This window comes from Hippoglossus stenolepis, chromosome 11 (genome assembly GCF_022539355.2).
Source record: "Hippoglossus stenolepis isolate QCI-W04-F060 chromosome 11, HSTE1.2, whole genome shotgun sequence".
Taxonomy (NCBI): Eukaryota; Metazoa; Chordata; class Actinopteri; order Pleuronectiformes; family Pleuronectidae; genus Hippoglossus; species Hippoglossus stenolepis.
Genome location: NC_061493.1, coordinates 11,057,393 through 11,073,251, shown reverse-complemented (window position 1 = coordinate 11,073,251; position 15,859 = coordinate 11,057,393). Strand labels below are relative to the sequence as shown.

Below are 15,859 nucleotides of genomic sequence, written 5' to 3'. Positions count from 1 at the left end.
GATGTGAAACTAAAAGGGCAAATGGTAAATATGGCTCAAATAGCGCAAAAGAAATTGGGGCCACCTTTGGCTGACATGTGGTATTGCTGTGGTGAACTTGTGGCCCAGATCTGAGAAACACGCTCACACCGCCCAAGTGCCCTCTTCCTGTGGTATGTGGAGCGGCTGTGGGTAAAAATTGGGCTACATTGTAAAATATTTTGTTTTTATGCTGCTGCTGCTACACTGGCAGCCATTTACAACAGATGAAGAAAAAAACATATATCAAAAATGTTGACTTGAATTAATAATTTATCCTTGTGTGATTTATTTATGTTTTAGAACAGGACAATTTAACTTTCATCGTGTAAGCTTTAGTTTTATTTTGTTTCGTTATCTGTAATGTGGGGGTTATCACTGAATTTCATACTCTAATATGAATATGTTGTTACTCGCGCTGACGGTGAAACGTCCCTCGTGATCTGGGCACGACGATGCTGGAGCTGCACGCGCCTCATCCGTTGCGTGAGAGCGCTGACGCACAGCGGCAGCAGCGGCACAGATGAGCGGCACCGCTGCCTCTCAACCAGTCTCCGAGTCTGACGGGAAAAACAGAGACATGCACACGCCCGTGGAGCTACAGGCCCTGACCGCAGCAGCGAGCATCGAGGACGGTGACATGGCGGGATTTCTGGATTGAGTGGAGGCGCGCATCTTCTTCTGATTGAGGAGGGACACGGCTGCTCGTCCTGGAGATGGACGGGGGCACTGCGGAACCCGGAGATGACGGCTCTGCCAGCCTCAGCATACAGCTCGACCTGGGGGACACTGGTGCGTATGTCTCCGTCTGACTCATTCTCATATGCTTCCATCGTTGCAGAGGGTGTATCCAAACCTGCTGGTGCACTGGAGGAGAGAATATGGATCTATAGGGAGCAGATCCTGTCATGCAGCCATATGTAAATGTGTTCAGACTGAACAAGGACTGAAAAGCATAAGAGATTTTTTTTTTCCACTGAGACAGAAGCAGAAAATAGTAGTGAGAGGAACCTAAGCTGTGGAAATGAATAATCAATAGCTTGGTTAGATAACAGTGTCACAGTCAAGGCTGCTCAGCTGTGGATGCTCCACAGTGTTAGTGGTTCACTGCAGGTTGGCACAAACACAAGGTGTGTAATGGTCTGCATACACACAACTGTTTGCATGTAGGTTATACACACACACGCACACAGCCTTGTACTTCTTTCTTAGTGTAGACACTCATTGGCATAATGCATTCCCCAGACCCGTATACCCTAACCTTAACCATCACAACTAAACGCCTTACTGAAACCTAATTCTAGGTTTAACCCTTAGTCGTAACCTTCAATTTAAAGGGGGTCAGAAAGTGAGGACTGACCCAAATGTCCTCACTTTACCATAATGTTCTCATTCCATAAGGTTTAGGCTTATAATGGTCCTCACAAACATACCTGAACAAGTATAGACACACAAGTACAGCTATCCTTATGTATTGACTTTGCATTGACTTTCATTCCTTGTGGACAGCCTAACCCTAACCTTAACCTTAACCAATTCATGCCTAATCCTAACATCAATTTATATAACCACAATTCACATCTTTCCCATAACCTTAGTTAGGACCTAAAAATTAACCTTTAGCTTCATTAGGACTGGGCTTTGGTCCCTATGGCGTCTACCGTTCCTGACATGATCGATGTTTATGCTGTAAAAGGTCCTAAAGAGGCACCAAATGCAGTCATTTGTATCTGCAGGAGCCATACCTCTGTGTGACAGGGCCCCTCAGCACCATGATAAACACATTCTCCCTCCTGTGTCATTTTGTCCCTCTCCTCAACCTCTGTGTGTCTTCATAACTCTTCCCATGTCCTCTTTATAGCTAAATCTGAAGAGTGCTTTACATAATCTGATATGGAATTATAGCATAAACCACACACTAATCCCTCGTGGGTATCAATTCCCGGCAACTCTGACGATGTTGTTGGCTACAAAAAAAAATGGCAGGACATCCTCGTTGGGTTTATGATGTTGCAAATATAATGTTCCGAACAGGAGAGAAGCAGATTTGGTCCTCGTTAGTTGAGCAGGTCCGACAAGTATTCTTTGGATGGGCACGTTCAGACAAGGGAGAGATATAATCCTCTTACAAACACACATACACAGGCCTTAGGGCAAACGTCTCTTAATATTAACACACAATTTTTCATCACAAACTGAGTCAGTTTACCTAACACATTAAAATCACTCATCGTCTTACAACTCGTCAGTTCCTCACATAATGATCAAAACTGCTAAATTGGTCCCATTTGTTGCTCACAGCTCAGTGGCACATTATTCTGGCGTGACCCTAATCCTACAGAGATTGTGTGTGTGTGTGTGTCTGTGTGTCTTAGGATACTCATTGTTCTGTCTTACAGGCTCTAATGCAGCATTAATGAGGTTTCAGGTGGGAGTAGCCGTGTGCGCCCAAATGGATCCAGTCAATTTTTGTTTGTGCAGATGAATGCTGAATTTTGTCACCATGGTGTGTTCTGGCACAATTTCCCAAATTTGTTTCATGCACCAAAATATTTTTCAATGCTTTCCCTTTTTCAGCCGCACTAGTGGCATGGATCTAGGGATGGAGATGTCAGTTACTAGGTTGGTCCACTTCGGTCCTGACTCGAATATCTCAACCAATATTAGATGGACTTACATTGAATTTGTTATATGCATTCTTATCTTGTTTTCTCCTCTATCAATCACCAAAATTATCGTTGGTTCAATCCCCAGCTCCTCCTGTCTGCAAGCATAAAAAGTGCTGTATAGAAACTATAGATCTGTATAGATCTTGCCTAGATCTTTAAGACTATAGAAAAGCTATATAAATTTACAATATCATCAACAGAAGAGAAATAATGTAAACAACAGACAAACTGCCACACAATCAAAACTCAATATATTTACAGCATTAAAATGATGTTAATATGTTAAATTTGGAGCATAGATTTAAGGTTTTGACAGCTTTTCTATTACAAGAGATAATGTTCTAATATAGGACTCTGCTTCTTTTTTACCAAAAAGGGGATTTCACTTTTACATTTATAGATAAAGAACTTGGCCATTGACAGTTTCTGTATTCATGGGGCTCACCGTGGCAGACGTGTTTGCTTGCTCCGCTCTTAAACGCTGTGTCTTTGTTGCTATATTTGTGTATCTTGTGTATTATATTTGTATTCCTTTGATATTTTTTAACTTTACGGTATTCATAGTGGAAGGCAAAGAAAGAATTTCATTGTAGGGGCTGTACATATGACAGTAAACGCTTTGAACTTGAACTTGGCCGATGATATTATGAGGTTTTACAGAGGAAAAGTTCCCCCTAGGACGCAATGTAAGGTGTTGTCATGACTTTGGTGATCTGCTGACTTGTCATCTAGTGCCACCATCAGGTCAACATTTGAAGTTTTCAATTTAGTTGTGACCAACTTAAATCTAATGACAGACTAATTTGAAAATTTTAGATGGTAAACCAGGTAAACATTATACCAGCAAAACATCAGCATGCTAACTGTCATTATGAGCATGTAAGACTCAGCATTTGACTTCAAGGAATAGTTCATCCAAAAGGGAACATTTTGGGTGAAGCGTTTGACTCTACTAAACACTTTTGGAGTTTCACGGGTAAACAGCGTTGAAGCCAAATCCAATACAATGGAAGTAAATGGTGACCACTTCTTCAAAAGTAAAAAAAAACATTAAATGGCTCGATACGGCTCCTGTGGTGTCATCCAAGTGTCTGTAAGCCCCGACATTCATATTTGACTCGAAACAAGGTCATTTACACCAAGTTTTAAAGCCTAAATGTCTGATATTTAAAGCCTAAATGCTGATATCTTCAGACGAGGTGCATTCAGGGACTCTCGGAAATGCTATCCTCCGCTAGCTTAGCCACTTCTGGTGAGATAATGAGTACATTTTCATTTCGGGGTGAACTATCCCTTTAATGTGTCCCCAGGACTGTACTACCTCACCGTCAGGCTTGTTAGTTAAAATTTTAGTAGAAGTCATTATTTTTTATCATATTGTGTATGGAGTGTCATTATATTTTGTAGTGCCTCAGTTATAACAACATACGCTACAGTTGTGTGGTGTGTGCTAGAACATGGCTTAAAGATTCATTATCCCTGCTCTCTCAGCAGCACTTCTCTTAATCTTCATCCTCACATGACCTGAGACTCAGCTCCACGATGTAAAGTGCTTTGTAGTAACAGTGGAGTATAGTCAACTGTTCCTTTTCTCATTCACTTCCTTCCTGCTCAATCATCCTATTCAAAGCACAGAGACACGGTCCAGTTGTGTCCATCGTGTTGGGTGGGAAAGATTCCTCCTAATCCCCCTCTGTGATTGGTCGGCGATGTGATCTGGTGACCTCGGCCAATGACAGCGCTCAGATTAGTGAGGAAGTCAATCCAATAGAGTTTTTACCTTCTCAGTACAAATCTGACTGATCCAGGGATAGAAAAAAAACACACCCTACTCTGCAATGGTCTGACCGCTCAATGTCAGAGTTTGGTTTTGACGTGTTTCTTTTTCTTTCTCTCTGGATTATCAAACTTTGTTATTAATTACCTGCAGGCATTGAACTCTTCACCGGTGAGTTAAGATTGTCTGGTGAATTAGTTGCAGAATTAGCTTTAAGTTGTATTTGGTGCAATAAAGGAATTGTGCATCCTCCTTTTAAAATAAACAGTAGAGTTAGAATGAGCTGAAGGATGTTATGGTGATATGCATAATATATATAATCTATATCTATCATTAATCAACGCATAAGGTCCATTTGTAGCTGCTCTGGAGCTCTGTTTTTTATCAGTTTTGCAGTTATCATTGAATAATATAATGTATTTTGAAATGTCTGCATTTCTGCATTTAAGATATTTAGATGATGATAGATAAGATATTAAAACTTAATGATTGCACATTATACATTTCTTAAAATAAAAGGGCATTTTTATTTTTGTCCTGAGGCTGGTTGGTATTCATTCAACTGAATCAGTTATTATTCATTTCTAACTCATGCTAAATATCATAAACAACTTTCTCAATCTATTTCTCAATCTGTTTCTGTCCACAGATTCAGCCAGGAGGGCTCAGACAACAGAGGTGAGAAGCCACTTCGCACTTCTCACTTTGTCCCCTTTTGTTTTCTCTGCATATGACCTCTGATAGGATCATAAACCATATCTACTCTGTTCCTTGTGACAGATGCCGTCCCCGTTCGGAGCGGGCCTAGCCAACGAGAGGAAGATCGGCCACAGGAGGGTCGACGCCTCTGGAGAGACGACATACAAGAAGGTATAGACCTCTTCCTCTTTACTTGTCTCTTTGTCTTTTGTCTATTTCTCGGTTGGCTTTGAGTCACGATTTCATCAAATACTTTCCACCCACGCCTAACACTGTTGTTCTATTCACTTCTCCACCTCCAGACCACCTCCTCTGCCTTGAAAGGGGCCATCCAGCTGGGTATTGGCTACACCGTTGGCAACCTCAGCTCCAAGCCTGAGAGAGACGTGCTGATGCAGGACTTCTACGTGGTCGAAAGCATCTTCTTCCCCAAGTGCGTTTGTATGCGTGTGATCACAACTGTGTGGGAAGCGTCTTATGTAAAACTTCCGCTTCTTTTGCACTTTTTGTAACGACCCTGCCTTGCTCCACACAGCGAAGGCAGCAACCTCACGCCCGCCCACCACTACCTAGACTTCAGGTTTAAAACCTACGCTCCTGTTGCCTTCCGCTACTTCAGAGAGCTGTTTGGGATCCGACCTGATGACTACCTGGTGAGATTTTACATTTCCCTGATGACCCCTGGTGCATTGAGAGTATCTCCTTGATAACATGAACAAGTGAATTGTTTGCTATCAACTACATCATCATGAATAATGCATACGTACACCACACAAAATTATTTGCGTCAGAACACCTATAGTTAAACATTTGATAGGACCTTCTTTTTTGGAGGGGGAAAGAGAAAGAAAGAAAATACGTGTAAATTGTATTTGTATTTATTAGTTATTTATTTTTCATGAATATTTGCTTAAAAATAACTGCTAAATACATTATTAAATATGACAAACGCCAAAATAAGGGCAACATAAACAGCAATACACATTTATGGGAATTTTTAATTTGTCAAATTACAGTTCATAGAAATCTGTGTTTTTACATTTTATCTAATATCAGTGGGATGAATCACAGTGTGATCCAAGTATATTAAACATACTGTAGCTTAATGTGAGGGTCAGGATTTGACTAATGATTAATAGAGTTAATAAACCTGCTCCTCATCACATCAGATGTGATGATGATCATTAAACACCCACACACATCAGAAGAAAAGCACGCACGTACAAATAAGACACCCCCCCTCACATATTTTGCATGTCACAGTGCACACACCCACACCACCCCTCCCACATGCGCTCACATGTGGTGACATACAGTGAACTCAGCTGCATGTTTAAGCTCACTCTCTCCCTGTGCCAGAGGGAGATTAGAAGACTAAAGCTGCCTTTTTTAAACTCCAAGTAGTGCAGCAGACAGTCAGCGAGTGGTCTGCGTCTGCATGTGTTTGTGTTGGTGGTGGGGTACCAGTGTTAATTGCATTGTGTCGACTGAGCCACAGAAAATAGAATTACTTGGTTACAAATTAGCAAAGCCAACGGGCACTTTCTCTCACTTTTCAACTTAAGTCTCTTATTCTCATTCAAGTCTTATTGGCTGTGAGACGTCGGGTGTGAATTCAAACCCACTGATGCTGCTGTTCACGTTGAGCTGCCACTTGTGCAGTTTAAAATTGTTCACTTCAGTTTCACATAAATCCTAATAGTCCCCTCTGCATTCAGCACAGACACAAAGTAAGTGAAATCAGCATTACCACAGAAATCTATAGAGTAACCCCCCCAAAAAGTATAGGTTTTACTGATGTTTGGGAATAAAAGTCAAACCGTGTCGCAGTTTACTCTCATAATCATAATCATCTCCTTACACAAGCAAAAACAAAGTTCCATTTTTGCTGCTGATGAGCAATACTTTGTGCGGGGGTTGACATGTTGGTGTTTTGTTGGCTATTTGAAAGCTGTTTTGGATCCAACCTGAGCCCTGCAGGAAATACTAACGTGTTAAACAACACCTCACAAATGACATTTAAAGACACTTTCGACGTCCTTTTCTAGAGGGACAGATTATTTCTTCAAAGCAAGATAAGTTATGTCAAAACTGTCTTTTCAAAGATTTTGAGTAAAATTGTCTGACATATTCTAATCTATATTCATTCCTCTGTGTCCCTGCTGCTTTTAGTATTCTCTGTGTAATGAGCCGTTGATCGAGTTGACGAATCCAGGAGCTAGTGGCTCCATATTTTACGTCACCCGTGATGATGAGTTTATCGTCAAAACCGTGCAGCACAAGGAGGCTGAGTTTCTACAGAAGCTGCTCCCTGGATACTACATGGTAAGTAAAACAGAGTCTCTCTCATTGGCATAATTTCAAATGCTTAACGTTAATATTTCATTTCAAACACAAGCAGGCAATATTTATGGAAACTGGTCATTTTAGATTTCTTTGCCATCTGTATTTACACTAGATGAAAGAAAATGTTATATTACCATTCTGCACATATTCAAAAATGTAAAACCTTTTGGCCTCGAGTTTTACTGAGTACACAGTACAACATAGTATGCAGTCATAAGGCACACGGTAGATAGGAGGAGAGTAGTGCAAATCAGAATAGTGCAAACATGGATTGAGAGTTCAAAAGTACTTCATGGTAAGTAATGTAATGATAGTGTGCTTGTGTACATGAGCACATGCTTAAGTGCAGTGCAGTGCAGGGGCTGGAACTTGTGCTCATCTTTATCCTCTTTACCCCTTGGTGTTGGCCTCAGTCAGCAGTGACGCCAGCAGGCGGCCCTGTAAGAGATCAGAGCAGAGAGCTGGAACCTGACTAAGACCTGGGCTAAGTACTTCATAACAGGTTAAGCATGCACACAGCAGAGTCACAGTGGTGAGGGCTGAGGCCTGCGGGTGGGCCACGCTGAGTGGCAGGTGCACGGTACTGGGGCCAAACCACATAGACTAAGTGACTTGTTACAAAACAATATTTCTTCATTTCTCACTGTCTCTTTTCCTTTGTCTTCTCCACCAACCTCTCTCCAGAACCTGAACCAGAACCCCCGGACTTTGCTGCCAAAGTTTTTTGGGCTCTATTGCGTCCAGTGTGGGGGGAAGAACATCAGAGTTGTCGTGATGAACAACATTTTACCACGCTCCGTACGCATGCACCTCAAGTTCGACCTGAAGGGCTCTACGTACAAGAGGCGAGCTTCCAAGAAGGAGAGAGAGAAGTCCAAACCTACTTTCAAAGACCTGGACTTTCTGTGCGACGTTCCTGACGGCCTCATTATGGACCAAGACACATACAGTGCTCTGGTCAAAACGCTACAGAGAGACTGTCTGGTGAGAGAGAGGAGGAGGTGGAGGGGGGTGAATAGTAGAGAAGTAGAATAGCAGCATTTTATTTTATTTTATTTTACCCGCAAAGGATTAACAATCTAGATAATACATGGATGGACGGATGGATTTTATTTTGTTGTTTTATTTTATTTTCATCTCTTATTAGATGAATTATAGAGCAAAAGGCAGAATAAAAGAGGTTATGTGGTTTATGTATTTCTAAAGCATATGTTAATTTTCACCATTGCCCCAGGGCTGCAAAATTATAACATTTACATTAACTAGAATAGCACTCAGTGGAGCATATGCCTCCATCAAGGCTCAGCAGTTCCCTTATGAAACCGTATTATTATTATCTTATGTGTACCAAATTTGAATGGGTTCTTCTTTGGGTCATGTCTCTCCACAACAATTCATGTAAATCGCGTCAGTAGTTTTTGTGTAATCCTGCTAAATAACAAACAAACATAACCTTCTAGGCGAAGGTAAATATGTAATTCTCTTGGAAGCTTGTTTTAAAGTGTTGCTCCTGTGTGTTTTTCATTTGAGGTTCTGGAGAGTTTTAAGATCATGGACTACAGTTTGCTGCTTGGTGTCCACAATAAGACCCAAGCAGAGAGAGAGTATCAGTCCCAGGGTTCGCCTTCGGCCGGGGGGGATGAAAAGAGGCCGGCAGCCCAGAGAGCCCTGTACTCCACTGCTATGGAGTCTATACAGGGAGGCTCCACATGCAGGGATACACTGGACCATGACGACACGTGAGATCTTATTTCACGACATTTGTCCTCATCATCACATTTAATTGTTCATGTGATGGTAACGTTCTCCTGTCTGTCTGCAGTATGGGTGGCATTCCAGCTGTCGGTGGTAAGGGAGAGCGCCTCCTGCTGTTCATCGGGATTATTGATATTCTACAGTCTTACAGGTGGGCAACAAAATGCAGCAGTTGAAGGTCTTTCACAGTTTACCTTTGTAATATCAATAAATTTATACATAATTTAAAATGTGAATTTAAAGAAAAAAAATTCTTCTTTCAGAGTTTCCCACAATGTAAAATGTCTGCAACTCGCTTCCAACATTTGAATTTCTTATGGACACAACTAAGGATACACAAAGACCTCTGTTTGAGGTCTGACCAGGGTCTCATATGTTCATGGTAATAAAGATAAAGAATCATATAATTATAAATGATATACAAATGTTTTAAGATACCTTCTTAGTCTGAGGTATAGGTAGCACTAATGTTAATTTATTTTTTATTTTAATTTATTTTATTGGACATCTAAAAACTATATTTCTCCATGGCTTCACACTGAGGATATGCTCGGGGTTTGGCTGATAGAAATCCAGGCTTGATGTGTCTGCAAGGAATATTAGAAGATGATGAGAGATCACAGAGAAACAGTGTGACTGTGTTTAAACGGAGGAGAAACAGAACTGTGAAGTCTTTTAAAACAGATCTAAAACTGCTAATGCAAGTAGGACGGTAGCCTCTGGTTCAGCCTCGGAGTTGCCAGGTAACCACAGTGAGTCACTGGCTGAGCTAAATAATTGATTGTCTTGTCTGACAGACTGATTAAGAAACTGGAGCACTCCTGGAAGTCGCTCATCCATGATGGGGTGAGTAGTTTTTCCACTTTTAGACATTTTGTCACTATGTCTGAAAAGTGCACCATCAATGAAGTTGCATTGACCTGATGTCTCTTTTCGTCCACAGGACACAGTGTCAGTCCACAGACCTGCTTTCTATGCTGACAGGTTCTTCAAATTCTGCAGCACCATTGTGTTCAAGAAGAGCAGCTGTGAGTCTGCAAAATGTGCACGAACCTTATACCCTTCTACATTCTTATGTTTGATGACAACATTGCAAATAATATCCACATTGGAATGAGAGCATATGTGTCCCCTGCTTTCACAGCATTGCGATCCTCTCCATCTAAGAGGGGCCGAGGGGCTCTCTCCATGTCCAAGTCCAGTGCAGGAACCAGCTCAGCTGGACAGAGACCCTCAGTGAGCGACGAGAGGCAGGAGAACCTGGACAACCTGGAGAACCTGGACAACCTGGAGAACCTGCGCGGAGCTCACAGCTTCCCCATGCTGGAGGACAATGGTAGGACTTCTAATTAACTCTTAGTCCACAGTGATTGAAAGACCTGAAGTATAATGAAGGGCTATAAGCAGAGGGTACAGGTCTTCACTTTTCACTCCAAACAACACCAGAAGTCCTTCGTCTGAGACTGTTTAGAGACTTCAGTCTCCATCTCTTGACAAAATTTCATGGAAATAAGATGAATAGTTTTTTGCATAATGCTCCTAAATAACAAACAAGCAAAGGCAACAAACATTTTAATTTCTTGGTGGATGGAAAAGTGTAATTTTCTTGGAAGCAAATCTCACAAGGTTAAAGAAAGTGGGAAAAAAAAGATTCTGATCCACATCCAGACCAAATTTGAATGGGTTCTATTTCATACCACCAAATTTCCTGGTAATCCATCCAGTAGTTTTTTTGTAATCCTGCGACAACAGACAAACAAACAGACGTAAACATAACCTCCTTGACAGAGGTGAAGAGAGTTAGCTGGCGAGTCCTAGTTTCCCCTCATTTCCTTGTGTCTTTCTAACTTTAGCACGTTATTAGCTTCACTTTTGTGCAGTTGAGAGCTGCATTTTCTCTTTAAATGTCATGAAGTGACCCTTTAATCGATCCCTGAGGAGGAATAAGGGCAGCAGCAGATTAACAGCAATTGCAACTGAATCAAATTAAAACTTAATCTAAACGAGTTGAGACTAGATAGAGATATAATGTGATCACAATGCAAAACGTACAAAGTAACACCATCGACAGTAATTGTCTGGGATGTGTTGAACATCTAAATGGCAGTTTGCTTGAATTGTTGAGGTACAAACACACTCCTGCTCGTTTGGTCTCAGTTTATTTTTATCTCGTTCATTTCCATTGCATGCCGACGTGTCCTTGGGCAAGACACTGAACCCCGAATGGCCCCTTCTCATAGAGAAAGTGAATGGCAAAAACTGTACTGCAACTCGCTTTGAGTGGTCGTGCAGACAAGAAAAGCTCCGTACAAATACAGAGCATTCACCATCCGTCTTGCACATGTCTTATTTTGTATCAAATGTTCCATTCTCTTGCAGGGAGAGAACCACCCTGCACTCCGCCGTCATTTGAAGACGCCACCACGGCGTCTATTGCGACCACGCTTTCTTCCAACAACTCCTTACCCACCACCCCCTTCGATACACCGGAGCACCCACGCTACAGGAGGCAACTGCACTCACCGAGTGTGGTCAGGTGAGAATATGCAGAGTCATATCTGATTTGTAATCTTCTGTTGGGAAAATGTACAGATGTAAGACATGATGGCATCAAACTTTGTGTTTTTTCAGGTCACAAAAAGAGGTGGTTGAGGTTCATGGGGAAAGGCAGGACACCATAACAGTGGAGGTGGAGTTAAGGTGAAAACACATATCCAGGATTTAAAATACTAGAAAATCTTCCAGAGCTGCCTGTGTGACAGTATTTTAACAGTGTTATTCATTCTGCCTCGTACAGTAAAATCCCCCAGAGCACGGAGCTCACACAGATGACAGAGAGGACCTCTCCCGGCCACCTGTCACTGGATCATCAGCCCGGCACCTTCACTCCCTCCACCCCTCCCTCTGTCAGTCCGTCCGCAGCCCATTCCTCCTCTACCCTTCCTCCTTCCTTCGTTTCTTCCTCTTCCGCTGCCCAAGCCGCCGGGAAGTCTTCCTCCACCACGCTCTCCTCATCCATCTGTCCGTCCACCAAACCACTCACCTCTCCCACGGCTGCTCAGACTTCCACTCCCTCTCCTCTGATCTCTCACTCAGCCGCACCATCCACACGTCCCACCTCGGCCAACGCCTCCACGCTTCCTCCCGCCTCGGCATTTACTCCCATCTGCCCCGCGTCTTCTTACTCCCCCACCCAAAGCTCCTCTCACCCTCTCCCCTCGACACCTCCCTCCTCTGTCCCTCCGAGCCCCCAGGTGCCTCAGCGGGTGCCGCGCACGTCGTGCAATCAGCTGTCTTTGTCCGGCAGCCACAACTCTTTGGATGGAGAGGTGCAGGTGTCCGACATCTATTTTGTAAGTTTGCTGTCCTCAATTTTTTGGTGCCTTTTTTATGAAAAACAGTTTCAAAGAAGTGAAGTTAAAGGTGTAGTGTCAATGTAGAACACTAAATATACATTATATCAATAATGGATGAATCCACTTCCAGAGGGTAAAGGTTTTTCTTCTTCCTCTGTTTTTCTTTTATTCACTGGGTCTCTTGCAGTGGCACAGTCAGGACAGCGTGGTAGAGTTGTGATGGTGAGGGCGTGGGGTATGTGTGTGTGTGAGTGTGTGAGTGTGTGAGTGTGCATGTGAGTGTGCGTGTGTGTGTGTGTTGCGGTATGCACGTATTACGCGGTGCTCTCGCTGTCCAAAATGCTTTTGATCTTAATTCATGCTTCTGGATGCACCAGCAGAACACTGGGGTTGTCTTTCCTTCCAGCATGATGTATTTCTATCTGTCAGTCTACATTCAATTGCCCGTCATTGTCATGCACAGCTCTCCATTACTCTGTCTTTTGTATGAATTTCTGCTCATGCATTATTGCGTTTATTCTCCATTTCCACTTTCTTTCTTCCTCCCAACCTCTAATAATCGCTTCACACCATCCATTGTAGTTCTCCTTTGTTACTTGTGTAATGTTTCAATTCCCTTTCTTTTCCTGCCCACACATTATCTCTGTGTTCATCTGTGTGTGTCCGTCCATCAGTACGCAGACGGCAGATACTGGGTGTACTCTCCAGTGCTTGGCCGTCGTAAGCTAAACTCTAGCTTGAGTTACAATGTAAGTCACCACCAGGGTAGTGGGAGTCATTTGTAATGCTGGGAGATGTTCCCATAGACGGTGGCATTTCTGGTGACGGTTGGGACTGTCACGAGAAACAGATCCTCAGAAGGAGTTAAAAATAAAGCTACAGCGCATTATACATGACTTATTTAGTGTCATGTGCAAAAAGAGGTACTGCATGTAAGAACTGCACCTTCCCATGCAGCCTTTCTATGCATCTACAGGGAGCATGAGTCTGCACATAATGAGATGTCTGAGGATCTTGCCCAGCAGTTAGACGCTTGTATTGGCTTAGTGATCCCTCGAGGTTACGCCCCCTGGCACCCAGGTAGAACAGAGGAGCTGATCAGTGTTGTCCGTGCTTGGCTACAATGAAATCTTCTGTGTGACGATGAAAATCACCTGTTTATTAAAGCTGCACTTGACAGTAGAGGCAAGAAAACATAAGAAGCACCCATTAAATTAAATTCTAATGTTACTGAACTCTGATGCACTTGATATTGAATCGTTGAGGGAAAAAAAAAAAAACTAATCTCTGATGTAAAACTAAAATTAGACTTAATGAGAAAATTCTGTGCTCATTGTGGATCTTATGTGTTCCAGTTACCTGACTGAGAAAATATGATTCTACTGTCTTGGATGTAAGGTTACACCCATTTTAGCCAAAATATAATTTCATCCATTCAAACAGAGACTCCTTATTTAATCTAAATTAAATTGCAGTTTAAAATGTAGGCCCATTTCTACAGACAAGAAGTGATTAGTATTTAAAACACAACAAATCATCCTGTCGGCAGTAATAATGAATCACATACTGACTGACCGAACATGTGAAATCACACAGTTCAGCTTTAATCAACTCGATGTTTTTATAAATATGTCTTTTCCCAACTCACTCCTCTGCTCTCGTCCTCTGTCCCCCGCTGCTGCCCTCTGCTGGATGGATGTGACGACCGCAGACTCAGGAGGATCGGAGCTGGGTGTACTCTCCTCTGCACAGCTCAGCCACCAGAAGGGGCTCAGATGGGGAGAGTGAGACAGTGAGTGTGCATCTCACAGTCAGGATTTACAGCTAATGCACAGAACAGAGTGCATGTGTTTGTTTTGCCGTGTACCTGTTATAATCCTCCTGTTTCCCTCTCAGTAACTCAAGGTGGAGACGGCAGTGACAGGAGCTGAGAGGTTTAATAATAAAGCCGCCAGGACTCGATGAAGATTCAACCCTGGGTGGCCAAGCTGCACGCGGACGCCCCGCTTCGCCAACTGTGACAGACTCGAAGGAATGAATTTAGAAGTATACGACAATGCACAGACAAACAGTTATCAAAATATTATGCAAGAAAAAAAAAATTCATGAATCTTAAACTATTGATTCATGGACAATCTGACTGACATCAAGTGGAGAAATGAACTAGGGATGAATTCTGTGGCTTTAAGTCAGGTGGTGTTGTTGGTCCTGCTGTGGAGGTGTTTAGTGTCCATCAGTCACATGCACTGTGCCAGCTCTGGCTATGCAATACAGACGTACAGGACGGGATCCCAGTTCCTCTTTTTGACTGATTATGAGTTTATTCATGCTTTTATTTTCCATTAGGGGCATGTCAATGCTGTATATAATCTTGATTTTTAGCACTTTATCGGTCATTTGAAACCATTTATGTTTGTTATTGTGTGAAAAAACTGACACTGAAACGGTCAATGATGTTGTGTGTTTGCACCGTGTTCTGTTTCTCCAGTGGTGTGTGGTGATCCACTTGATCTGACAGTGAATGGTCGTGTTTCAAAATGCCTTATCGACAAACTCGTTTTTGATATTTCAGTCCCATCATTTTAAAAGCAATCATTTAAAAAAAAAAAGAGGAAATATATAAAAAGTATTATATTATGCGTAAATACCAGATCTATAGCAGCCATGCATTTACACCTTATCAGGTTTAGAAAATGTACATCAAATGAAAAAAATAATCTAATTATCTTTTGTATATTGTGGAGAAAATGTGTGTTGTGTGTGCTCAAGCACATGCATGTAAGTCTGTACGTGCCCTCATGTGTCAGTGTGTGCATGTGTTTGCATGCATGTGATGTGTGATTGGGAGATTTTTCTGTCTTCCCTAATTGTCAAAATGTCAAAAGCTAAATGTAACTTCCATTTAATGTTATAAACCGTGAAGGTCTGAAGCAGCTATGAGCATGTTGGCTGTGACATATCTGAGAAACATCAAACAGGACGTGAACGACGCGGAATAAACAGAACTGAGCTTCTCTGTCCAGTTTAGTGAGAAACCACCGAAAACATCTTCCTCCTTCCATCCATCATACATGGTGATACTCAGTGAAACCAACCTGACCGTGTTCAAACTTCCTGTCTGTGTCGGTGAGCACTGCTGTAACTTATTACTGTATCATGTGAGTATGCTGACGCTAACCTGCCAGTTTGTGAGCGACAGTGTTTGTAGCTGATCACAGGTGCAGTTTGGGCCCCGAACC

At 42.3% G+C, this 15,859-nt stretch overlaps 1 protein-coding gene across 4 annotated transcripts; it reads left to right on the top strand.

The window, feature by feature from the left end:
- Positions 1–462: 462 nt before the first annotated feature.
- On the top strand, positions 463–15,636 carry LOC118118006 (phosphatidylinositol 4-phosphate 5-kinase type-1 gamma). Of its 4 annotated transcripts, none has more exons than XM_035170761.2 (18): positions 463–810; positions 5,114–5,142; positions 5,245–5,334; positions 5,466–5,596; positions 5,699–5,816; positions 7,336–7,488; positions 8,194–8,493; positions 9,040–9,248; positions 9,332–9,415; positions 10,062–10,110; positions 10,208–10,292; positions 10,409–10,600; positions 11,644–11,800; positions 11,896–11,964; positions 12,062–12,617; positions 13,295–13,369; positions 14,332–14,412; positions 14,517–15,636. In XM_035170761.2, the coding sequence occupies exons 1-18, from the start codon at positions 735–737 to the stop codon at positions 14,517–14,519; spliced, it is 2,457 nt and encodes an 818-aa protein (XP_035026652.1). In that variant the 5' UTR covers positions 463–734; the 3' UTR covers positions 14,520–15,636. The 4 variants fall into 4 exon arrangements, 3 of the variants coding, with proteins under 3 accessions (XP_035026652.1, XP_035026653.1, XP_035026654.1); XR_004697853.2 differs by lacking the exon at positions 13,295–13,369 and adding an exon at positions 12,808–12,842 and having other exon boundaries at positions 464–810; XM_035170763.2 differs by lacking the exon at positions 463–810 and adding an exon at positions 4,474–4,635.
- Positions 15,637–15,859: the final 223 nt, after the last annotated feature.